The sequence below is a fragment of the Sturnus vulgaris genome, chromosome 11, assembly GCF_052056855.1.
Source record: "Sturnus vulgaris isolate bStuVul1 chromosome 11, bStuVul1.hap1, whole genome shotgun sequence".
NCBI classification, from domain to species: Eukaryota; Metazoa; Chordata; class Aves; order Passeriformes; family Sturnidae; genus Sturnus; species Sturnus vulgaris.
In genome coordinates this window covers 16684912-16709925 of record NC_142253.1, presented here as the reverse complement: position 1 = coordinate 16709925, position 25014 = coordinate 16684912, and the positions used below count along the sequence as shown (strand labels likewise).

General features: G+C 49.5%; 2 protein-coding genes across 4 annotated transcripts in view; both read left to right on the top strand.

Moving 5' to 3' along the window:
• RBM6 (RNA binding motif protein 6) overlaps nt 1-15584 on the top strand; it is a 58311-nt gene extending 42727 nt beyond the window's left edge. For 2 of the 3 annotated variants that reach the window (XM_014869707.2, XM_088171624.1), the window contains exons 8-23: nt 852-912; nt 2331-2399; nt 3490-3741; nt 4220-4380; nt 5104-5201; nt 5673-5718; nt 6301-6361; nt 7300-7391; nt 8070-8225; nt 9240-9329; nt 10010-10099; nt 10694-10966; nt 11523-11597; nt 12195-12292; nt 13530-13641; nt 15298-15584. In XM_014869707.2, coding sequence (XP_014725193.2) covers nt 852-912; nt 2331-2399; nt 3490-3741; nt 4220-4380; nt 5104-5201; nt 5673-5718; nt 6301-6361; nt 7300-7391; nt 8070-8225; nt 9240-9329; nt 10010-10099; nt 10694-10966; nt 11523-11597; nt 12195-12292; nt 13530-13641; nt 15298-15423 — 1860 coding nt within the window. In that variant the 3' untranslated portion in view covers nt 15424-15584. The remainder of the gene's footprint in view (nt 1-851; nt 913-2330; nt 2400-3489; nt 3742-4219; nt 4381-5103; nt 5202-5672; nt 5719-6300; nt 6362-7299; nt 7392-8069; nt 8226-9239; nt 9330-10009; nt 10100-10693; nt 10967-11522; nt 11598-12194; nt 12293-13529; nt 13642-15297) is intronic. The other variant, XM_014869708.2, reaches the window with a different exon arrangement.
• Nucleotides 15585-18006: 2422 nt separating this feature from the next.
• The window catches only part of LOC106849154 (semaphorin-3D-like), a 26286-nt gene continuing 19278 nt past the window's right edge, over nt 18007-25014 (top strand). Inside the window, exon 1 of the mRNA XM_088171622.1 lies at nt 18007-21227. Within this exon, the coding sequence (XP_088027748.1) occupies nt 21091-21227 (137 nt within the window). The 5' untranslated portion in view covers nt 18007-21090. The remainder of the gene's footprint in view (nt 21228-25014) is intronic.

Sequence of the window (25014 nt, the reverse complement as noted above, 5' to 3'; positions counted from 1 at the left end):
ACTGACTGCAGGGCCCCACTTTGACCACTGGATCACCGTAGGCTACAAGAGACCCTCATCCAACTGCAAGCAGAGCTGTTGCTCTGTGCCTCATTCTGCTTGCAGCTCTCCACAAGTGGAGACTCAAGTTTCAAACAGCTCTCAGTGCAGTGAGGTGGCTGCACTGTATGTTCCCACTGTTGCTGTGTGTAGCCATGGCCTGAGCTTTCTTGTGCCCCAGAGCATCCACAAGGCTTCAGTCACTGGAAGAAATTGCTATGAAACAAAAGCAATGCATTTGCAAAGAGCTTAAGGAGGAAGTCAGGAGTGCTGTGTTTGGAGAGAGCTGTGAAAATGAGGCAGTTGGCTCTCCCCACAGTGGCTCTAGGTGGGATAACCATCCAAGCCTGTACAGCTCTGCCTCTTGGTTAGCAGACACCTCATCATTAACTTTCCAAATTACATCATTATCTACAGTTTAGCTCAGATAAAGACTTCGTCACTGCTTGAGGGGTGAGGTCAGGTTAGAGAATGCCAAGGTAACTTTGGACCCTTTGAATCAACATTGTGCCTAGCAGGGAGCTTTTGATCCAGCATCACTTGAGAGGGGGAAGAGTCCCATCTCAAGGACTAGTGAATAAACGTGCTCATAAGTTGTGTGAAACCCCCTGTTCCCAAGGCAAACCCAGCTGTGAGTCATATGAGCATTTACCTGCAATTCCAACAAAGGCCCCTGCTGCCATTCCCCATCACTGTAACTTTTTCATGGCTGCTACTTGCTGAAAGCATGCTGCAGAGGCTGGAATTCTGGAGCAGGTTGTACCCACTGCCTTCAAAATACAACTTCTTCATCTGTCCATCTTCCATTGCAGTGTAAGGTGTGTACTGTGGGCTACAGATCTTCCTGTTCCTATTGCAAGCTCCCAAGAGATGGTGAGTATATCTGGTCTCCTGAAGTTGGTAGTTAAAAGTTTCATCTACCCTGACAAGTAAGTTTCTCTTCTGGTTTCCCATAGCATCTCTATTGGTGGACTAGCTGAGCACTGTGTGGGAGGATTGTTAGTTTTGCTTCACTTAGACCCTTTTTGCCTGTCCACACTACAGATGTTATGTGCAACGGGTCGCTGTCAGGTTCTCTGCTCCTGTGAGGCTTGGTGGAGAGGTGTCTTACTGCCCACAGCCTTTCCCTCCTATTGTGTGGTATTGTCCTTTCATTCAGGGAGCTATAGCTGTGTGTCCTCTGGGACTGTGAGTTGGTACTGCTCCCTGTAGGTGAGATGGCTTCCCTCGACCCACCTTCATGGTTTTAGTGTCACTCAGAGAGAGACTCAGATTAGCATCACAAAATCATGGAATCATTAAGGTTGAAAAAGACTGAAATCAAGTCCAGCCGTTAATTCATCATTACCAAGCCCACTACTAACCCATGTCTCTAAGCTCCACACCTACACATTTTTTGAGCACTTCCAGAGATGGTAATTCTACCACTTCCCAGGGCAGCCTGTTCCAGTGCTTGGCCAGCCTTTTGGTCAAGAAATTTTCCCTAATATCTAATCTAAACCTCTCCCAGAGTAACTTGAGACTATTTTCATTTGTCCTATCACTTGTTATTGGGAGAGGAGATTAGAGGTGAATCCAGGATTGGAATTGCTGAACTCACCTTGCAGGCTGTAAAAAATGCATGAGAGAAATTCTCCAGGAGCTTCTCCTCACACCACCAGCACCTCTGATTTCTGGAGTGGGAAGGCACAAGAGCCAAAACACGCTTCCTTGAGGAACTGATTTCTTTGGAATGATGGCTGTGCCCACCTTCACTGTCCCTGGGTGCAGCACCAGGGGCCAGAGTGCCACGAGTTAGTCCTCCCTCCTCCTCCTCTGGCACTGCCTGTGCATTCCAGCCTTCTGTAAGCCTTGACTCTATGTCTTTAAGCAGACTTCTATGTATTGCCTCCTGCCCGAGGCAGAAGGGCAGTACATCAACTGCTGATGCACAGATCTCTGTTTACTGAAACACTGTCCCTGTGGTTGTGCTTTCTGTGCTCTGTGGTTCCTCCATCAGTGCTCTGAAGGCAAAATTCACACAGCTGGTCCAACACAACTGTGGGCTGTAATGAAACTGCCCAGGAGCAAATTAAACAGAGCCTTTAAGCTGCTGTGAAGACAGATTGTGGTGAATGCTTCTTACTGAGCTGCTTTTCTTGGGAAAGGGTGCAATAAGGTAACCTCTCTGTGACTGGGTGAAACAAAGCAACCGTCTAGGAATTTACAGTGCTTGCTGCAGCTTTGTTTGAGTGCTGGCATGCTTTGTGACTGATGGGTGTGAAGTGGACTGAAGTGTGCCTCTCTTACAGGAAACAGAACAGGCCCAGAGTCCAGAGGTGGTGCTGAGGGAGAGGACACGTCAGCTGAGCAAGAATTCAGTAAGAGAGTTGCCCTCCCCACCTCCCCATGTCTGTGTGATTTGCACAGGCAGTTTCTTTGCACCTGCATAGCTGCAGGTGCAAACTGGTTTCATGTGCAAATTTTACATGAGGTTCTGTAGCCAAAACTCTGCACTCCATAAACCGCAGAGAAATGAGTACAAGCCTGTCCAAGGTGAGCTGTGCTGGCAGCCAAGCAAGGCACTGTGCATCTTTCCCAGCAGTTGTGTGCAAAATCATCGTGTGTTCTGCCATGCCACCCACTTCCCAAACAGAATGAGAGCAGGAACTTGGTCTCAGGGACATTAAAGAGGGAAACTTCACTGTGCCATGTCTTGCACCCTCATTGGCTTCTCTTTGTAGGGAGAGGCTTCTGCAGCAGGTGCCAGGCTGATGGTACCTGCCTTTTCAGTCTCACAGATCTGGCTTCCCTTTCCAGCAGTGTTAGAAGCTTGGGTAGGGATCTCTTTTGCAGTGAAGCCAGACCATCAGAGGCTTCAATCACAGAAACTTGTTGGGGATTATGTTCTCTGAATGGCATAGCTAGACTGGGGGTGCAGGGTGTTCTTACATTGTTTCTGCCTCAGGTGTAGTCAATAGGCATCTAATAGAATCTGTGACTGTATTATGGATGTATTTCATTCAGTGGTCTCAGGGGATCTGAACCCAGTTTTCCTCTAGCATATAAACAGGGTGACAGTTACTAGTTGATGTTGCTTGGCTGTGGATGATCAGGAGCACATCGTGGATAGTAAGGATATCACTATCATATAGGTTGTCCTGGACTTGGAAGGAATGTGTCTAAATCCATCCCCGATTCTTGTTTGTTCAGGCAAGAGACAATTCTAAAAGGAGGCCTAAAAGCCTCTTGTCTCTGACTAGAAAAGTCATGTAAAGCAACCCATCACAAAACAAAGCAATGGAAGGATGGCAGTACCTGAACCAAGTGTTAAGACAAACAGGATATGCGACAGACAGTACAGGTTGGCCTTTTATAAGGAGCACTGCTGCAAGGGCCAGAAAATACGAGGAAAAAAAAACCTGCTGAAACATTCGTATGTGAAACCAGTTCATTTCTCCTCTCTAATAGCAGAGACAAAGCTTGAAACACCTGAGCAAGAATTGTCAGGTCAGCCAGGATCTCCAAAGCAGCCTCTCCAGCCCTCAGTTCCTGCTCCACAGCAGGAATGTCAGCCTCAGGAACAGGAGCCAAGGAAGAGGGATGAAGGGAGAGAGCGTCGGCCGTCACAGGAGAAGAGAAGGGACATGGATCGGCACCAGGAGCCGCCCTCTCAGAGGGAAGCAGAGGAAGCCATGCCACCAGATGGTGGAGGAAGCAGAAGTGAGTGACACAAAGACCAGTTTTAGATTCCTCTTGCTTGTACTCCATGAGGTCATCTGCAGAAAGGGCAGCATTTCACTAAAACCTCTCAAGGCTATTTCTGTGTTGTGCAAATCTATGGCGTAGAGTAATGGAGGGTTGTCCAGCTCCAAAGGTGCTGAAAAATTGCCTTTTGGAAAGTTAATTCAGGCTGAGATGTAACAGCTTCAGAAGTCTTTTGGGCCAGCAGTTACCCTGGGCTAAGCTCTGAGAAGGGGCTACTTTCTACTCTGGAAAGGAAAGGTTAGCAGTTGGAGGCGTTGACTGGAGCATCTTGTGAAGTGGAGAGAAAAAAGCAATGGCTTGGAGACTCGACTGCCAGAAGCCGTGCTCTTGCTTTGAGTGGGTTTGGTCACAGTAAACTTGGTTCCTTGGTTCTAAATTATCTTTTTTTTACTACTCTTTTTTCCTGGGCCACCTCCCTGATTGTGTCTGTCAGCAATTATGCTGAAGCGAATCACTCGGTTCACCCCCCCAGAGGTGATTGTGGGGCTCCTGGCCCCGTACGTGCGTCTGTCCACGTCCAGCGTGCGCATCATGAAGAACAAGGCTGGCCGGATGGGGCAGACCTATGGCTTCATCGAACTGGAATCTCATGCTGTAAGTAGTTTCCTGCTTTCACCTGCTCCCTCTGTTGGCATCTGATATCGTGGAAGTAGAGAAACCACAGAAATACAAGAAATCTCTGTACTTGTGAGGCTGCTGTGCTGGAACGAGCTGTCTCTTCTGCTTGTCTGATCAGGTACAGGAATTAGCTGGTAGAGCTGTTATTCTCTGGCTTCAGGAGTCAAAGATTGATTGTTGTCACAAGCTCCGACACTGATTGAGTTTCTCACCTCAGTACATTTCTTTTTAGACACTCTGAACTCTTGAGCACTTCTTGCATAGCTATTTTGTTTGCAGAGAACTTGAATCCAGTCGTTTTTGTTCGTAGAAGGGAAGAATCTCAATTAACAGACCAGGTCATGTTGGAGGGTTCACATTTCTGTGTCTGAGTGGCTCCAAAGCTGTTCTTTGATGTTGGTCCAGAGGGTGTTTGCCAAAGCACTTTGGGGAGCAGCAGCCACAGTGCTACACTGTGTGGCAGCCTTAGGAGAATGCCATCCCCGACTGGCTGCTGTCAGTGGGCATAGGACAAGCAGAGAACCTCACATTGCATTTATCCCTTTTGTCGCATCCTAAATACCCTTCACTGGCACTTAGACTAATTTAGTGTTGTGTTTCTTATCCTGCTGAGCACAAAATATTCCATTCAGGCAGACTGGATTTGGAAAATGTGCTGTTTCCTTCTCATGGAAAGTGACATTCTTTTTCCTTTTACAGGAAGCGCTGAGGTTGCTAAAGATACTGCAGAACCTGGATCCCCCAATCTGCATTGATGGGCGTACATTGGAAGTGAATCTTGCAACAGGGAGGAGAAGGTACAGACAGATGAGGCAGTGGGGTTGTCCTTTACATGCTGTGCAGTGAGGCTCGCTTGTCAGAGCAGGTGCTTAAAGTTTGGCATGGGAATTAGCACAGATGTTCCTACAACCAAAAAAATGTGTTGGAGAAGTGAAGGCATTGAAGCTTGAAGAAGTTTCAGTCATTGAGCAGAATGAGATTAGTGATCATAATGCATCTCGTTGTCCAGCCATCAAATCTTGTTCTGCTGGAATTAGTGGGTTCAGCTTTTTAAAAAACACGTGGAGAGATTCATCTTTGTAGACACAGCAGAGTGGAGTTGTATTTCTTGTGGAGACAGTGGTTTGCCAAGGCTGTCTCCTGGGATGGACACAGTCCAACATGTGGCCAGGAAAGATGGTCTTTCTGCCTTTGTCCTGCTGATCATTTTGAATATACTGAGGTTAATGTAAAACCAAATTGCCATTAACTTGCAACCTTTATCCCAGCAGGAATGACTATGGGGAGCACGGTGACAATTCCTACTATGGCCAGGTAGGTCTGCACAGCTTCCCTGCAGGCTGCATAAAGGGAGGAAGCATTGGGGAGTGATGGGCCTGGCTGTATTAGGCTTTTTCTCTTTGGGCTGCTGAAATACTGTAGAACATGTTTCACTATGTTTGAAGATGGGGTGATAATGCTCAAATGTGCCCACTGCTGCTCTGCCCCTCATGCTGTTTATTGTGTGCATAGAAGTGCAAGTTAGTGCTGCTGGAGGGAGTTCTGGGCTACTCAGCAACACACTTTACAGAGTGATTTCACTGATGCCTGATCTCAGTTCCCAGAGTGAATGTCTCTTTAGTGTTTGTTACTAGACTACAGGACTGTTCCCATATACTGGATGCAGGGAAGGCTTCCATAAGGGTTGCTATGAGCACCTCTCATGGAAGCTGCAGAGATCTCGTGCTTTGGGACACTGTCCATTGCTCTGTAGATGAAAAGCTATGTCTGCTTATGCTCTGTTTAGGATGGCTAAATGAGCCCTTCTTCTGAACTTTGGGCCTGTCAGAGGGAGCAGAAGTAATATGATGTTTGTTAAAGAGTCTCTGATTTGTTTGTGTTGTTCACTTACTTCAGGGCAGAAGGGGCATGAGAGACAGGAGGGGTGGCGAATCACAGAGACGCACCAGAGCACAGTGTAAGTTAAACTCTGCTTCACTCCTACTGTGGAGACTTTTCTTCCTTAAAAGGGCACTGACATGTAGAAATCAGCCCAAAAATATTTTAAAGGCTAAGAGTAGGTTTGTTTGCTACACCCACTTGTGAGTTCCTTTGCCAACTTTGTTTAGTCACATTTTCCTATCTGATGATGTGTTTCTCTCTATTCTCACTGTGTGAAACTACATGCAGATAAAGGAAACTTGCTGCCTATTTTTCGTTGTTGTGGAAAACTGATGGGATAAAATCAGCCTGGCAGTTACTAGAGAAGACAGAAGAAAATACACTTGATACAGCAATGCCAGTAGCTGGAAGAGCACTCCTGGTCGTTTAACTGATTTATATATAGCATTTCTGAGGTCTGTCAAAGGACACTTTGGAAATGAGAAGCATTCCTGACATTATGGGCCTACTACCCTTAAGGCCTTTGGCTTTTCTTGTAGAAATAGTTCACTCCCTTTTCTTGTAGAGAGGCTTTTGTGCACCATGGGGTGGAAGGGATGTGGGGAGTGTCATCACTTCAAACACGATTGAGAGAGAACAGCTTTTCCTTGTCACAGGAGTGGGTGGATGTAGATACTCATTACCCCATTCTTAGGGAAATTACTGAATTTCATGACCAAGTGTTGTGGTCTTGTGATCTCAGCACAGCTCCTGTAAATCTGTTTTGATGTGGAAGTTTTGCCAGAGTCCTAACCAGAATTGTGGGAACTTATCACCCCTCTTACTCCTTAAAGAAAAGATTATGTAGGTCAAGTGATGTGAAGATACTCATACCTCTCTTGCCAGGAGAAAAAAAAAATTCTTTCCCGTTCCTCATCCTTTCACCAGTGTAATGTTTGTTCGTGCTTTTGTCTTTGTGAAAAGCAAGTTCTGCTTTTGGGAGCCTGTGGTGCTAACTCTTGTCTCTCTCCTCAGCACCATCAGATGTGTCCACATACATTTATGATCCTGACACTGGGAATTACTATGATCCCATAGCTGGGACATACTATGACCCCAGAACTCAGGTGAGTGCATGGGAAGGAAGCTTTACATGCAATATGTTCTTACAAACTGCTCTTCTCTGGAGGGATTTTGCAGCCAGATCCTGAAGACAAGCCAGCATAGGGCAATACAGAGGCGGCTTTGTGTCTTTCACTCTGTCTTCTGACCTGTGTGAAAGGGATGCACGTTGCAAAATATCAACTTAATGAGAGGCTAGGAACCCATTAGCTGTGTGTTGAACCAGCTGTAGCCGCCTCTGGTCTCTGAAGTCCTGCCTTTGGAGGGTTTTTGGTCTGCTTTTCCTCAAGTAGACTTACAGGCAAAGCATCATAGCTAAATTTTGTTGTAGACATGTGATATGTGACTGTCTGTAACAAAGAATGGACAGCAGAGCTCTGTTTTCATCTGTGGTCTCTAGCCAACAATAGCTGTAAGGATGCCAAAAAAGAGCCATCAGCAGAGATTTTCTGGAACTATAATCTTGTTTTCATTATCCTGAGGATGTCCATGTTGTGGGAGAGCAGGGCTGTGCTCTGGTGACTTGGCTGTGGTCAGTTGTCTTCTGCCCCAGCAAAGTTCTGAAGCCTTTGCCCTCTGCAGTCTCTTCTTACTGTGCTGGTCTCCCCAGCTCAGCAAGGACAAGAAGCCCAGTGAGAAGACTGCAAGGGCTGGGCTAAACCTGCTCCAAATGCCTCTTTCAGAGGGAAGTCACGATAGACCGGGAACCCTCCTCACCTCCCGCGGAGAGCAGGAGGCAGCAGCGGCACGGGAGCCAAGAACGGACAAGTGAAAGGAAGGAGCCACACGGCAGGGACAACAGGGACAAAAAGGACAAAGGGAAAAGTACTTCTGCTAAGGTAACTCCCTGCAGGCATCAGAATGACCTGAGGCCAGGAGGCTGAGGGAAGAGAATTTAGAAAATAGAGTAATTAGGGGATTCAAAAGGGAAGGGACAGTGAGAGAAGACAATGGGGTCAGCAGCTGGAAGAGAGGCTATTTAAACAGGAAGCCCCCTGGACCCAGCAGACCTCCCTGCTCCCAGGGCAGGGAGCCCATAGGTGTAAAGATATGATGTGATTGAAACATCCGTATTTCATAAAGATGCCGTCTACGTTGGTGGTTGTCCAGCCAGGGAGTAAGTTCCCAAAATTTTTCTCTCCTTACATTAAATCCAGGGATTCTCATCCCTTCCCTATGGTGAAGGATTCAGACATATCCAGGTAATGGAGACATTTCACTCACACGCTGAAAGCACCCAGCTATTGTAATAGAGACAACAGAAAACTGGCAGTGACATTTAAACACCCCAAATCAGATGATGATGGAGACTCAGCTCTCCCCTTACTGCAGTTTCTGCCCCTCCCCAGTCCCAGGACAGTGCCTTTCACTGCTGTTCTCAGTGAGCAAATTCCAGTGTGGGAGCTGCTGGTTGGGAGTAGCTGCCCAAAGTGATGTTTGAGGACAGCCCAGGGCTGTGATACTGACAGGGCCTGAGGAATGCCAGGAGAATTGGTAGAAGTGATTTAGCCACCAATGCAGAAACTTTGTGTCCTTCCTTGCCTCTTGGTCTGAATATGCTCAGTGGCCTGACCAGTCCTGGGCACCTAGGACTTGAGGGCTGTAACTGTCCCTGAGGCTGATAACAAGCCAGCCTAGGAGTCATTGGGTATGGAGGCTTTCAGGGACACTGACCTAGGAGAAGCATTGTCCTGTCTGAATGCAGGGTAAAAGCATCTCCAGTAGGAATCATTCTGTCATTTTTCCCACTTGCCTGTTTTCCATGGATGCTCAGAAGTGGCTTCCTGGCTGCACTGTGCACTCTCTGACACCTGTGTTGTTGCTGGCCTAATGCCCAGTCTTGAATTTTTCAGAATGAGCCTGGAGAGGAGAGATTCTTTGCAGAAGATGTCTTCAAAAAGCCATTGCCTCCCTCTGTGAAGAAGGATGAGAGCACAGGCCTGGTAAGGTGTTACACTTGTCCTCCCTGGTCAAGTATGAGTAACTCATGAGCCACTAAACTGGAGCCTGTCCAGGGCTCTAGCCCAATTCTCTGTAAAATGTGTGAGAGTGAAGCTTCATTGCAGCCTGGTGTCTGTGCTGCTGAGCACACAGCTGAGTATCACAGGCTCATCCTGTTGCAGTGCTGACTGCAGTCTCTGGTGCCCTCTGTCCAGGATAAAGAAGATCCTCAGCCATTCTGGCTGAGCCTGGCCATATGTTGTGCCACATTCACAACAGAGAAAATTGGTGTTGTCTGGCAGTGGGGGGTGGCTTTGAACCTGGTCTTCATGTCTGTCCTTTGTGCACACACAAAGGTGCTCAAATGTGACCTGGCCCTGCCCCAGCTCCCTCTCTGATATGAGGCAGGACTGGAACCACTGTCAGCATCACAGTGTAGCAGAGAGTGAGAGTGGGGTGGGCTGGGATGACACGGTGAGCTGCTGCAGCTGTCTCTGAAATCACGAGTATGGCTCCAGGAGAGCTCTGGATTCCCCAGAATGGGAATGACTCCCACCAGAACCACCACCTCATTTCTGCCAATCACCTGGTTTCCTTGGAGGCCTGTTTGAATGAGTGCTTAGCTACTGTGTGCTTAGAGTCCATGCTACAGCAGTCTCAACCCTGATCTTGACTGTTTCAGACTGAGACTGGAGAGGAGAAGTTGTCTGCAGAAGATGTCTTTAAAAAACCTTTACCTCCTTCTGTGAAAAAGGAAGAGAGTGCAGCCCCAGTAAGTATCTCCATGGGATTGTGTGTACCTGTTTGAGCCTGGATACAGTCTAGGGAGGTTCAGCACGGCCTGGCTGCAACTGTGAGTGCCAGAGGTGCCAGAGATGTTTCTCATGCCAGAGAAGGGAGTGCTAGGGATGGAAGGCAGTTTGTTTTTTAAGTCTGACCTTGTTTGTCGGCTTCTAGCATGAGGAAATTTGGTACCTGCATTCAAGCAGGATCTCACTCAACCAGTCCTAAGGCAAAAAACTCTTCCAGCCACCTCCAGGCTGAGGAAGGCCAAATCTCACTGATCTCCTGCCAAACAGCCACTGCCTTGGTTGGCTTCTTGTGCTCTCAGGTATGTGGCAAGTTGGAAAAGCCTGGCACCAAAGCACGGCCTGTCTAGAGAGCAGAAGGGCTCCCACCCCGTGATGTGAAGGGAAGGAAGCCAGCCGGCTCCTCTCTGTTCCCTGCCTGTGCTCTGGGAAGTGACTCTACCTCTTGGACTGGAACAGAGAAAGGAGTCATGGGGAGATGGGTTGGGGAAGCAAAGCCCCGCTAGCCTGGCAGGCTTGGTGCTACAAATGGTCACACTTTTCTCCACTTCCCTCAGCCCAAGGTGGTGAACCCTCTGATAGGACTTCTGGGAGAGTATGGAGGAGACAGCGACAATGAGGAGGAGGAGGAAGAGGAGGAGCAGTCCCAGGCTCAGTGGCTGCCGCCTCCCCCGCACCCACCGGCGCTGCGCGAGGAGCAGCCGCGGAAGGCCAAGGCCAGCGACGACAAACTGACTGACTGGAACAAGCTGGCCTGCCTGCTGTGCAGGAGACAGTTTCCCAACAAGGAAGTGCTCATCAAGCACCAGCAGCTTTCCAACCTGCACAAGGCATGGGGAAGCTGGGGGCTGCCGTTGGCTCAATGGTTATGTGAGCTGCACGGAAAATGCAGTGGTTGGGTGGAAAGAGCTGTGCTGAAATTGATGCAGTAGCAGGCAAAGTTCCCCCAAAGCTCTGTTCAAAGCATTGTGTGAACTGCTTGTTCCTGCCATGGGAGTGCTATAACATCAAGGTGTGACTTTGTAAGCTGTAGTGAGATAGCTAAGGCTTGGGGAGAGTGGGGTGCTGGCACACACCGAGTGTGAGAGCAGTAAGAACTTGGCACGTGCACCCCCATGTTCTGTGCTGCCTTTGAGCTGTTGCTTTCAGCAGAGCCAAGCTGCACATGGGTTAAAATAGGACTGGTTGCCTTCCTTACTGCAGGGAGGAAAGGCTCCAGGCCTCTGTGGGGGAGCATATAGTCTGGGCTGGAGGAGAGGCTGCTGTGCCTGGTATAGTGCAGGTACAAGAGCATGCTGCTTTACCTGTACTCCTTGTGGGTGGAGCAGATGACCCTGACAGCTTGAGTTCTCTGCTTGACACTGCCTTCTGTCTTCCTCCTTCCAGCAAAACCTAGAGATTCATATGAAGATCAAACGATCCGAGCAGGAACTGGCGTATTTGGAGAAGAGAGAGCGTGAGGTGCGTCTGTGGTGGTGGGCAGGCAGCTCCTTGTGCTTCTACACTGGGGGGGTGGTGGTCCCAGGAAGACCCTCCACTTATGCACCAGGTATCAGCAGGCATCCACTTAGGCACCAGGCATCAGATGCCTCCCAAAAGTGAACCGTGGGCTCTGGATGGGGACCTGTAGGTAGTTCTGTGGCTTCTAAGAGCAGATCTCACTCCTCACAGAAGGGTCTGGGTGTGGTTTTGTTGTCCTGCAAGCCAGCACTGAGCTCTGGGCTAAGTGGGACACAAATTTCCACCTAAAAGTGATGGAGTGTAGGGGCTGCTGTTGCCTGGCCAGGGACAGGAGAGCTGTACCTGTCCATTGTTTGGAAGGCTGCAGAGCTGCTCATGGTGCAGTAGCTGGAAGGCTGCAACAACAGCTCTGGGTCAGCCCAACAGGTGGCATCTGAACAGAGCAAGTGTATGGTGGGATGTGAGCATTCAGTGTTTGTGAGTCCCCAGGACAGCTTTCCAGGCAGCTGAGGATGAGGTGAGATCTGGATGCATAGTAGCCTCCTGCAGTGTTGGATCCTTCATAGCTTCTGTACTTACTTTGTACTTACTTTGAAGGGGAGGCATAAAGACAAAGGAAATGACCGGAGAGAGAAATTCCAGCAGATGGATTCACCAGAGAGGAAACGACTCAGATATGACCGGGACTCAGAGAGGTAATGGCTGTTGTGGGTTAAATCTCTTTGGGGATGCTGATGCTGGGATGGGATGTGTGCTGCTGGCAGACCAAGGCTGGGAATTGTTCAGTGGGCTAGATCTGCAGAGTAACAGCCAGACAGACTGAGACAGAATTCCTCGAAGTGTGAGCCTGTTGTACTGCAGGATATCTCGTAGAGGTCGGGAAAGGGCTAGGGTGGAAACAAGGGTTTAGGGCAGAGCAGAAAAAAGCTGCCTGGTTCTGGAAGGGTGAGATGGGGGTCTGAGTGTGTCTGGCTGGACACGGAGAGCAGAATGCAGCCTGTTCCCATCCACCTCGTCCTTAAGGCACTTGCTGCCCTCCTGTCCTGGCATCAAGCCATTGAAAGAAAGAGCAAAGCTGTGTTTCATCTGTTCCCTGACTCAGAGGAACGCTGGGAGCTGTTTCCATCTCGTTCAGAGTAGGTGGAGGAAGAAAGTGCGTGCTGTGTGGAGTTCTTGACAGGCCTGCCTGCTGTGAGCTCGCGTGTTCAGTGGGCTGAGGAACGGCCAGGCATGTGTTGAATATAGAACTGGTTATGTGCCTGTGTTCTCCTGGCACAGCACCTCAGAAGGAGACCTTTTTTCTGTGTCTTGCAGTTTAAACATCCACATCCCTCTTCCTTTTGTTTTCCTGGAATAGCTGTAGATAAACTAAAAGTTTGTGTGCAGTGTCACCAGCAACCAAAAAGTAGAAATTGTATGAAGGAAGAGTCTTTTATGCTGAGAGGTTTTCAAAACTATGACTTTTGGTTAATGCTCTTGGATGAGTAATGAGGTGGGAGAAAGAGTGTCCGAATCAACTGCATCTGCTGAGCTCCATGACCACAGCACTGGGAGAAAGGAAAGATCTAACAGAGCAGCAGGAATTAGACTTTGCTTTCTTGCTATTGCTAAGACTTTAATTAAGAAATACAAGCACAGAAGGCTCCTGGCTTGCTTACACTGTAAATATTTTGGAGTCTGAGCTCATTTCCTGTGCCCTGGTGTATTTCCCCCTGAGGTGGGACAAGAAATTTAGCAGTCAGAGGTGTGTGAGCCCTGCACACAGAATCCACCGTGGTGGTTTTCTTAGGTGGTGTGCTTTTGGCAAGAAACTTGGATATCCCTCATGAGAGGCTGAAATGTCAGTAAAGGTTCTATCAGCAGAACTAAAAATCCCTGGTGTGTATTTGAAGCATTGCAAGACTGGACAATTAGTTTCTGTTTCTTTTACAGTGACTATGACCCAAGGCTTGACAGTAACAACAAAGGGAACCGAATGGTGCAGTCTCCGGGGTGGAAGAAGGGCTTTGGCCACAACCAGCAGGGCACAGCATCACCAATGGAGGTGAGTCTTCCCTGCCTTTCAAAGCACACCACTGTCCTGCAGCTCATAATGTTTCCCAGGACAGCTGGAGGGAGTTCAAGTCAGACTGCAAATCTCAGCACCCGCTTGATGGAATAATATGTATGCACTGATGAACTTTGCAGGCTGGGGGGGGCTGCAAGTATGTTGGCTGTAGAATAAGGTTAGAATTTATATGGATCTGGAGGTGTTGAAAATAGAGTAACAGTGAGCAGGAAGTGTGTGAGCATCTCATTAGTACCTGCTCAAAGTTAGGCTGAGGTTTGAACAGGTAGCCAGCTCGGTTCTCTGCAGCAACGTGAGCTGGGGAAAAAAGTGAACTTCCCCAGGGGAGGTGTGAGCATAGCCAAAGCCACAGGGCCCAAGATGCTCTTTGTCTGCTCTGCTTAGCACTTGTGAGGCTCTTGCTGCCACTGCAGTCTCTGGACATCAGAAGAGAATACCAAGATACAGCATCTGACGAGGAGCAGAGGCCCATAGGCAAAGTATGCCAGGGTTAGGCAGGGTCAGGTAGATCCTGCCCTCTGTGACAGGCTGGTCTCTCTTAATTTACTGCAGAGGGTTTATCAGAAAAGCAGCCTGGGGCAGGGTCTGCTCTGCCTTGCCCAGGGCCACATGAGCAGTGCTGTGCTCTGGTGGCAGGTTTGTGGCTGGCCAGGTACTGTGGTGTCCATGCTCTCTGCTAGGGACAGGCAGCTGGGAGCAGGGCTCACAGGGTGACATTCAGCCTGCAGTCAAGTAGATCATTAAAGCAAATATTTGAGGCTTCATGACGCATGTTTGCTTGAGCTCATATACATGAGGCAAGAGTCCCTCTTCAGTGCAGACAGCAGGAACTGGGCCCCAGCTGCTGCTCAGTCCTCGTGGTGAGGTCCCCATGCCCATAAAACAGGCTTTGCTGAGAGCCAGCTCCAGCGCCACACTCTGGGAGGTCTGAGCTCCTGTCTGGATGGGGAGCTGGTGGCAAAGCACAGCCCTCACACAGTTCATAGAAAGGCCAGAAGAGATGTGCTTGCCTTTCACTTCCAAGTCATGCTGGGCAAAGCCATGAGACCATGCCAACCCCACACAACTCTGATCTCTTGGCTCAGCTGGTGAGATCTCTGCTATTCAGGTAGATTGGACTGAAAAGCCAGAGAAACTTCCAGCCTCAGGCCTGCTCTCCTGGGCTAACCCCAGGCAGGTATTGCTGAATAATGCAGGTACTGGTTGCAAAAGCCAGGCCTTGAAAACTGGTTGAAATTCCAAGCGAGGTACCAGTGCCCATTGAGCTCTGTTAGAGAGAACATCTGAGCTTGTGCCAGTGCAGGCGAGCTGCAAACAGCTCCCCAGGAGCCCAGCTCTCACCAGTGCTTTCCTTTGCTCCCTTTCAATCCTTGGCTGCCAGTGCTGCCTCTTAGCTGCCGACCCTTGGCTGCCCACTGCTCTGTATGCTCCACCACAGCTGATCCCTGGGCATTTGCTGGCTGCTTTCGTTGCCCACAAAGGGTCTGTAGTTCTTCCCAATCAGCTTTTGGAAGAACACAGAGCACTTGCTCTTCCTCTGCTCGTGGATCCACACGGGAGCAGTCAGCAGTCCAGGGAAGCTTTTTATTTATGGGAGGAGAAATCACGAGCACAAGCTGTGTCTGTTTGCAGGCAGAAAACAGGAGGAAGGGCCCTGGGCTGGGGGCCCCAGGGAAGCCCCCCAAGAGGCAGTCCAACGAGACGTACCGTGACGCCGTGAGGAGGGTCATGTTTGCCCGCTATAAGGAGCTTGAGTGAACGCTGGAGGAACCCCAGATTTGTCTCTCTCCATCTCTGTCTCTTTCTCTCTGTGTCATGTTCTTTTGAAGGTTTGGTCATTTTTTTTTTCCTGTTGTTTTTTGAATTGTTACAGGTTTTGCTGCTAGAGTTTTTTAAATAAAACTGAAAATTTGTCAGTGCTTGTCTTGTGGCTAAAATTGTGTGTTTTGAAAGATTCCCATTGTGTTTTGCTCTCTGCTGATGTCACTACGAGTTGCAGCTGTGTCATTGGGACTGGGACAGGTTTGGTAGCTTGGAAACTCTACCAGTGGTGCCACTGTCTTGCAGCATGTTCCCTGTCATCTCAGGGACAGACACCCCTGCTGCCATGTACTCCTGGCTCAGGATGGGAGCTTGGAGCAGGAGATGGCCCCAAGGCCTGGGAGGAAATCACGAGCAGGAGTGATCTCTGTGGGATTCATCCCAGCAACTGATGAGGTCAATGGGGTTCAATTAATAGCAAGAGCTTAATGGCTGAAGGTGGCCTCATTAGTTGTCTGAGCATCCCAGCCAGGGCAGAACATTCTACTTGGGGTGTGCTAGATTTGGTGGCAGTGTTGTGGGGGGACCCTCGTGGGGATATAACCATGCTGGCCCAGGGTGTTAGGGGAACAGAGGAAAAGCCAAGTAGGTGCTCTTGGCCTGTCCCAGGGAGGTGTGGAGGCAGCTCTGGGGCCCAAATTTGTAGTGGAGCAGTTTGACCAAAGCACAGGAAAATCTGTGTGTGAGCACAGCAGGGGGACAAGGGTGAGTGTGGCCTGCAGGGATAAGGATGATGGATAAGGATGATGCCAATGACTGTGGCTGGTGGCAGCAGATCTCATGCCTGATGAGGAGCTGGTACCCACCACCACCTTCCCGTTCACGTGGCAGAGAGCAGGGCCTGACACTGCTTTCAAATACCCCAAAGAAAGGAAAGCAGGAGATGTGGAAGCTGAAGACAGCAGATTTGGAGGTGAAGAGCTGACAACTTCCAAAGGCAGCAGACATCATGTCCAAGCTGTGTTTCCTTGTCTCTGGCACAGGCAGTGCCAGAGGAGCGTGGAGGACTCGTTTGCAGTATTGTGGTCCCTGGTGCTGCACGCAGGGGTGGTGGAGGTGTGCATGGTGCTGGTGAGTACGTGGGGATGAGGGCCTTCAGCCTTCCTCAGAGCCCCAGGCATGCAAGGGGTGGGTGAGGAAGGTGATGGGCTCCTGGGGATGAGCTCCCACACAGGGAGAAATGGTGGTGGCATAACAAGCTGGTGCTGTCAGGTCTGGAGATTATCCATGCACGAAGGGGGAAGAAGTATGACTGTGATGGGACATCATTTTCAGGGAGGGAAGAGGGGAATCTGGGTGCAGATTAGCAGCTACTGCACAGGCTGTCCTGCACCTGGGTGTGCCGGGCACCTGGGTGTGCCAAAATGAGCACCCACAGAGCATCATTCCCAAGACAACCAGAGAGAGCCTTTACAGCTGCCAAATGTGGGAACTCGTTAGCTGTCTGTTAATTTGCTAAGTGGGTACATGAATCTTAGTGAAAGCCTGTTAACGACGATAATACGTGATTAATTAGAAGATAATACACCAGAAAAATGTAAGAGCAGCTTCCCTTGGACAGATGGACCACACTAAATAATGTATGTTCCTTGGCTTAGTCGTGTGCTTGCTTGCTTCTAGTCTGTGATGTGCCTGTGTGAAAGGAGAGCTAACACAACACTTTCCTTGCAGGCCCATTGCCAGGGCTTAAGTCAGGAACAGAAGAGGAGCAGGAACAGACTGCTGTGAAAATGAGAAAAAAAATAATTAAAAATATCTACTTGCAAGATGTATCTGTCTCCAATAGAGAAAAATCCTTTTTTTTTCCTATGGTGGTAGATCTACCTCCCATTAGTTGTATTAACCATAGAAATATTTGGTGTATTTGCTTCTACTATTTTGACCATCGTAGTAAATATTTATGGGAAATCAGGAATATTGTTTGTGTCATAAGGGGGTCAGAGCAACACAGTGTTACTGCCACAAGTGTGGGATTTCTGGGGATGTGCTGTGTGTGGCTTGGGAACACCTGAACTGTGGGAAGGATCCTGGTGCCTGCCCATGGAAAATCAAGGTATCCCCTGGATAGATACTGATTTAATTCCTCAAAATTCCACTTGCCCAAGGTAACCCAGAGCGAGCTCCTGTGTATTCCCTTGAAGATGTGTGTGTATAGACTGTCCATACATTTCTCCATAGGCATGGCATCTACCCATGCTGTGCATCTGCAGGGGGATATCCAGGATTAGGGGACATGGAGCCCTCCACTGGGGCTGGGCTGAGGTGACTGGAATGAAGTTTTTCATTAACTGGAACAGACAAATAGAGTGAGAACTAAAAGCATTACAAAGAAACACCAAACCAGAAAACATCATATTTTCTTGGGAAAACAGCAGCGTAGCTGGTGATGCAGAAACTCCAACTATTTATCCTTGGTGCAGTGGTTTTGACGTCTTGAATATTTTTTAAAGGATGGTGACCCAAAGCTGTAGCTGAATTGCAGCTACCTTTACATCTCATAACTATTTTGCTTTTATTTCAGAGATTACTCACCACTATGCTGCTGTGGCTGTGTTCAGCACATTGCCTTGTGTGCCATCCTGTGGTGATGGGTATGCCTCAAGTTACAACTTATTTTTATTTTTGGAAGGTCCTAATAAGAGAATTGGAACAACTCACAGGGTAAGTCCTGTGATCAGTTGCTTGGCATGCAGATGTTACACACAGGAGGAGGACTGGGGTGACCCATAACCAGCACTAAGGTTGGGATGAATGGAACTGTGTGTACAAAAAGCCTACGGAGAAAAGGCAGAACAAGGGGGTTAAAGGGATTATTTAATTTAAAAGGAACAGGCAACAAGAGCCTTGGTCTGAGAGTGAAACCAAAGGGGAAGTTAAATCCACCATTTAGAGGGTTGGAGGCACTGCTGCCTGGACCCCTTCCCAAGGGAGTGTTGATCTCTGAGCTCTGTCAGTCACACAGGTTGGTGTACAGGAGGCTGCTTCAGACATCTGAGAGGTTCTGGAGGAAGACCTTCTTTTTTCCACCCTTTTCCAATGTAAAGCAAGTAAATAGTCTTAGATTTCCAATATTTATTTATATTCATATTGATACAGCAGTGACTCAGGCCCTCTTCAATGAAACATATTTATGTAAAGAGCTGGAGTCATGCTTTGTAAATAGAAAAACCGAGTAGGTTAGGCTGAGGGAAATGTTTGTAAAAGGGAAGGAGAGAGAAGCCAGGGAATGCACTTCCCTCTGCAGGAGTGACCTGCCTCAGGGAGAGAAGGGCTGCTGGAAGGAAGACCAGGCTGGGGTTTGCCTCTCAGATACCAGATGAATATGATGAACAATTTTGCTCATTTCATATTTTAAGACTCAAGAAACAGGAGTTCAGAGGAGGTTGCTGCTCAAATCATGCACTCATTTTAATGTAGGTTCTCCATTTCCTTATTTATCCATATTCATACAAAGACCATTCTGTTCTTTTTTCCTGTACTGGGGATGTTAACGCTTTCAAATGTCACCAAGTATAATCTTTGTGAAGCTGCACTTTAATGGACTTCCTTTTGGTAGCACAAAGGTTCAAAGGAAGATGAATGACACTATAGTCAGTCACACAGTGCCCAGAATAGCTAAGATAAGCATGGACACAAGCACTTGTCCAAGCTTCATGTGGATTTTTCTTGCCAGCACGACTTGAAGGGGTTGTGGTCTGGTCAAACGACTGCTGGTAGGTGTGTGGGTCTGTGTATGTACTGCTCTGCCCTTTTTGCAGCCTGGGGGAGGCCAGTCCTGTCCAGCTGTTAAAGTGCACCTCTCTCACTGTGGAGGGCTTGGGAGTGCTGCAAGGAAGCTGGGAATGTGTGCATTGCCCCGCAGGGACAGAGTCCCCTGTCCTACACAATGGAAGGATGGGCTGGTCCAGAAAAGGCAGAGGGCTGGATAACAGCTTGGAGCTCACCCCTGGAGCTGCCCCAGCCATCACCTCGCTGCTGCTGCTGCTGCAGACACCAGATGAGCATGTCCCACCCCAGCACATCCCTCTGCTCACCAGGATTTCACACTGCCCATGCTGGGCTCCATCACTAGGGAAGGAGAGGATCAGCCTGAGAAGCTGGAGCACCTCTATTGGGGTGGTTTGGACTCCTGTTAAGGAGGGGCAGCAGGATCAGGGTCACCCAAAGCTGCCTGTACCTGCTGCCCACGGTCCATCCATGAGATGGGGCTGCCCACCCCAGCCTGAAGTGGGGCCAGGAGAGAAGGCTGGACCTGCAGCACAGCTTGGAGAGTGCTCACAGCACTGATCTAGCCTTAAATGGAATCCCCAGCCCAGTGGGCAGCAGATGGGTGGATGGGCCCTCACCTGAGACCACTGGGTGTCCTCAGGGCCTCAGCAGGGCCTTAGGTAACTCCCTTGGGTCCTTCTATTGCTGGGGCAGAGGAGAGGGGCCAAGCAGTTCTCTTGCAAAGACAGGGAAGTCCCTTTCCCCTAAAGTTCTGTTGGGCTGTGCCTGCTCCATTAATTTGGCTCTGGGGTGCACTTCTGAAATCCATCTCACAACTTCCCCCACTTTTGGATTGTGTCCTGGAGCAGCTCAGGAGAGGTCTGGCTTGGGCCAGTATCAACCAGATTCCTTTCAGATGAAACCAAACCCAATATGCTCCAGGAATGCACCTCATGCTCCCTAGCCACTGATGGGCGTTCAGGCTGCAGGATCAGCCCAGAGCCTGTCTGGAGCTAAAAAACACCTTGTAAATCACATAATCATTTCGATTGGAAAAGACCTCCAGGATCACTGAGCCCAGCTGTTAACACTGCCAAGCCCACCATTAACCATCTCCCCAAGTGCCACTTCGACATGATTTTTAAATCCCTCCAGGGATGGTGATTCCACCACTTCCCTGGAGAGCCTGTTCCAATGCCTGACAATCCTTAAAGTGAAGAAATTTTTCCTAATATCCCATTTAAACCTTCTCTGGCAAAACCTGAGGCCATTTCCTCTTGTCCTGATTAAACCACAACACATTTGTTGCCTGAGGGAAGAGCCTGAAACACACCCACCCCCAGCTCCAACCTGCTGCAAGGGAGTTGTAGGGAGCAATAAGGACTCCTTGTACCCCCTTTTCTCCAGGCTGAGCCCCTCCAGTTCCCCCACCTCTTCTCATCAGACTGTGATCCCAACTGCACTGGGGAGTGATCCATGTCTCTGGACATTCTCAGCACCTCTATGTCCTTCTTGTAGTGAGGGACCCAAAACTGAACGCAGGATTCAAGGGGAAATATAGTTAATACATCATTGGGTGTCTGTGTCTGCTCCTGCTGCACTGTGCTTGTGCTTTGGATCCCAAATGCTCCCAGATTTGCCTTTCCATCACATTTTCCTCTGGCGTTGCTCGTGGACCAGAGCTTTCCTTTCTAACCCCGCTACCTGCGACCACGAGCCTCTCTCATTCACCTCGCCCTGCAGGGATGGAACTTCCCGGCAAAAGCCGAATATTTCGCTGTGTCTCCATGGAATCCCGGCAGCTCCGGCCACACCAGTCCCACACCGCTAGATGGCAATTGCGGTGTGCGCATGGAGGGGACGGTCCGGACGGAGGATTCCCGGGGCTGGCTGTGAATGAGGGGCTGCCCCCGGCTGTCCCCCCACCTCCGGCTCCTCCTGCCGCCTCCAGGTGCTCTGCTTGCCCTGGGAGAAGGCGCTGGAGCCGCTGGGCTGGCGGCAGGGTGGGATCGCCGCCGGGATCCCGCTGCCCGGTGAGTAATGAGAAATGGCTTTAATTGTTCCTAAGTTTGGGCTGCCCCAGTTCGCTCCCAGTGAGAGCTGGCTGGGATCGCATTCCCAGTGGGAGCAGCTCAGCCGGGGAGGCTGAGCCGGGCTTAATCAGTCCTGAGCTCTCTGCTTTCGCTGTCAGCTTCGTTCTGCTCTACGGCTTCGTGCAGAGTAACTCACGAGTGCCTGTCTTATCCCAGCCCCTGCGGAGAGAGCAGAGCTCACTCTGCCGCTCTGTTTGCCCCAGCATGCCGTGAAAAGTTCTACTGATCTTTACAGAACCGTGGAATGGTTTGAGTAGGAAGGGACCCTAAAGATTACCTTATTCTGATCCCCTGCCACCATCTTCTACGTTTGTGCTCTATCTGTAATGCTGTAACTTGGGCCCCAGGAGGTTTTGTGCTTTTTTACTGTGCTGAAGCTCTTTCCAGAGCTGTTTTTTCTAGGGTTTCTCTGCTTCAATGCTCTGCTTTGTTGCCGAGGTTTAACAACCCAAAAACCCACACTGGGCTAATTGTCACTAGCCCATGCTGGGGCCTTTGCCACCTCTCAGAGATAACTTGGTCAGATTTCTCCTTCCTCACCAGATCAAAATCAATCATTTATCTCCAAAACAGTTGTGACATTCTTGATCTAAGGAGAAAAACCAACCTCCCTAATCAGTGAGGGAATTTTCCTCTGCTGGGGCTTTATAAAATATGTTGGGATAGGGAAATTGTGTTTCTTCAACCTCTTCTGCAATGCCTCAGCTCTCAGAAACTCGGGTCAAATGATACAGCAGGCAGAAAAGAAACAGAGCCTGAGAAATGCTAAGTGCTCTCCAAAGGAGTCCCTTAAGTAATGATCCTTCTGCTTGGAAGAATCACAGATTTTGGGTATGGATGGCTGGGAGTCGGGAGCCTTGCAGTGTCCTGAGAGTGATGGGTGGGTGTGGGGGGCTGATACTCAGGATGAGGGAGGAAGGAGAAGGCTGAATGCTTGTTTATGTCCAGAAACAAATAACAAAATACTTAAAGAACTTAAATTAAAACAAAAAGGATTCTTTCTTTCTTTCTTTCTTTCTTTCTTTCTTTCTTTCTTTCTTTCTTTCTTTCTTTCTTTCTTTCTTTCTTTCTTTCTTTCTTTCTTTCTTTCTTTCTTTCTTTCTTTCTTTCTTTCTTTCTTTCTTTCTTTCTTTCTTTCTTTCTTTCTTTCTTTCTTTCTTTCTTTCTTTCTTTTTCTCTCTTTCTTTCTCTCTTTCTCCCTTTCCTTGAAATTAGACCATCCTTGGCATGAATCACAGCTCCTGAGTGTGTGGCAGCTCTAGAAGGCCACCAGGCCATGGGATGCACTGCCCATTGGCAACCAGCTGAGCCTGCCCTTAGTTAAGAAGTTTATTGCCTTTAAAGACCCACTGCATTGATCCAGCTGCTGAGCACTGTCAGGAAAATACTGCTAAGCTGGAAAGCAGCAGTTTTTCCTGCAGCCATGTGCCCAAGGGAAGGGGGAAGTGCTGCAGGAGATCTGGTCCCGCACACATGCCGGCCATGCGCCCCATGCACGAGCCATGGGGAGCTTTCTCTTGGCCAAGTGGAGCGTGTCCCAGCCTTCTGCCAGCCACTCCTTGCTCAGCCTTCAAAGGGAGGGGTCAGGCAGCCCTGACGGGTCACTGGCTCGACACGATGGGCTGCTGGAACAGACAGATTACCCCTGCTCAGTTAACAGCACTGAAAGTGACAGAGACACAAACACCCCGCTGATTAATGAGCTGGGGATGGGGAAGTCAATCTGAAAGCCAGGGCAGAGATATCAGTCTTATAAGAAATATGGGAAGAATTCACCCCTAATCTAATCTCACTGAATTCCACAAGCGTGTAAGACAGGGATCATTTGCTGCAGTTCCTTAGGTTGAGAATTAAACAGGAAACCCCCAAGGAAGTGAGATGTTCTCTCAAATACCATCATGCCTGTGCACAGAGGCTGGAGGGTGGCTGCCACAGTCTGAGCCATCTCATCTGGCTGGACAAGAGGTGATGCTCCAGCTGTGGGGCTGCCAGCAGCAGCATCCAGCAGCACCCAGTTCCAGGACAGGGAGCTGGAGCCAAGTCTGGGGTCCTTGACACTCTTGCTCTTTGCCAAACCCAGCCCAAGCTGGCAGGGCTGGCAGAGGTTCCAGATGAGTTCTGCTGCCTTGGTCTCTGTAGTATTCTTGTGACACCCTCTCAGGGGCTGCTTACAGCAAGCATGAAGATTTATTGTAAATTTTGGCTCCCAGACTCTTGGAGCTGCTTCCTCCTCCAAGTTTGGTCTCTCCCCACTCCATCTGGGATTACAGTGAGAGGTGGTTCAGAGAGCACAGGACAATTAGATCCTTACAGGCACTCACTCACATGGTTACAAACCTGCTGAGACACCAGTCAGCTGAGTCACCTCCTGGTCTGGGGGGCAGCCAGGAATGGCTTTTGGATGGGGAACAGGGGGACACACCCAGCCTCACCTGCCCTTTTTGAGGAGCCCCCCCATTTGGAGGAGGTCAGATCAGGGGGTTGTGCTCCCCACTTGGAGCAGAGAGCAAAGAGGGGAGTGGGAACAGGGAGAGAGGATGAAAACAGTGTTATCTGCCCTGGCTGGGTATCCATCTTTGATCCTCTCTGGTCTTTGCAGCCACCTGACACCTCCCTGCTCCTGTCCTGCTCACAGGAGCTGGCTGAACCTTCTCCAGCACATTTTACCTGGGGAATCTGAAGCACAGGATGGTGAAATGAGCTGTGTATGTGAAAGGGCTGTACTCACAGCACAGAGACCCTAGTCATTCTCCCTCCCTAAAGACTAGATTATCCTGAATCACAGCCATGAACCCCCAGCATCTCCTTGCAGGTATATGCTGTGAATGACAGAAGTTCCGTGGTACCCAGAAGGGAATGCTCTGTACTCCTGGCAGAGATAAGCCTTTATTATTCCCCAGTGTGGTCGCTGTAGGATATTTGGGCTCTGCCACCTCCATTCCATGTATCCCCTGATCTCCCCCTGGCTCCACTGTACCTGCAGGCATGCCATAGGTGTGCTCCAGACCAGCACAACCCCTCTCCACTGCCAGCATGACATGGCAGGGAGCACAAGTGTTGCCAGCATCAGCTCGTGTTGACCTGGGAGCCTGCCCAGGATCTGGTTTCCCTGCAAGGACACTGTTCACAAGCACTCGGCTGTGTGGGGTTATTGTTCTGCTCTCGTGTTCTGGCCAGCTGCCATTTATTGTGTGCAGGAACTCCCCTGCTTCTCCCATCATTGGGTCCAGGTTTATTTCCCCCTTTCCTAGGAGGAGACCACTGATGTCAGCTAACTTGGCCCGAGCTGTTTGTAGTGTGAAAAGGAAAACAAGGGCTTTCGGTTTCAATCTGTGCTTTGCTTGTCCTCGGAGGGGAGAGCTGCCCTTCCACGGGGTCTGCTCTGGTGACAGCTCTGCCACCATGTGCCAAAGCCACGTGCATGGAGTCAGGCTCAGTGCTGAGCCGCTCTGTGCTTTAGGAGGATGAGCTGCTCTCTGGGGGAAGAGGAGACACTCGAGGTCAATCCCTGCCCTGCTGTTCTTCACACTTGGCCATGAGCAGGTCACTGAGTCCATATGTGCCTCAGCTGCACACTAATGACAGCCACGGTGGCCTTCCACGGTGGCACCCTGTGAGGTAGAGAGGCCTTCGCATGAGGCAGGGATTGGGCAGTTGGGTGTGGTATGTGCTGCTGTCTGCTTCTGACCCTCTGGAGACACAGGAGCCTTTCTGGGAGCGTGTACCC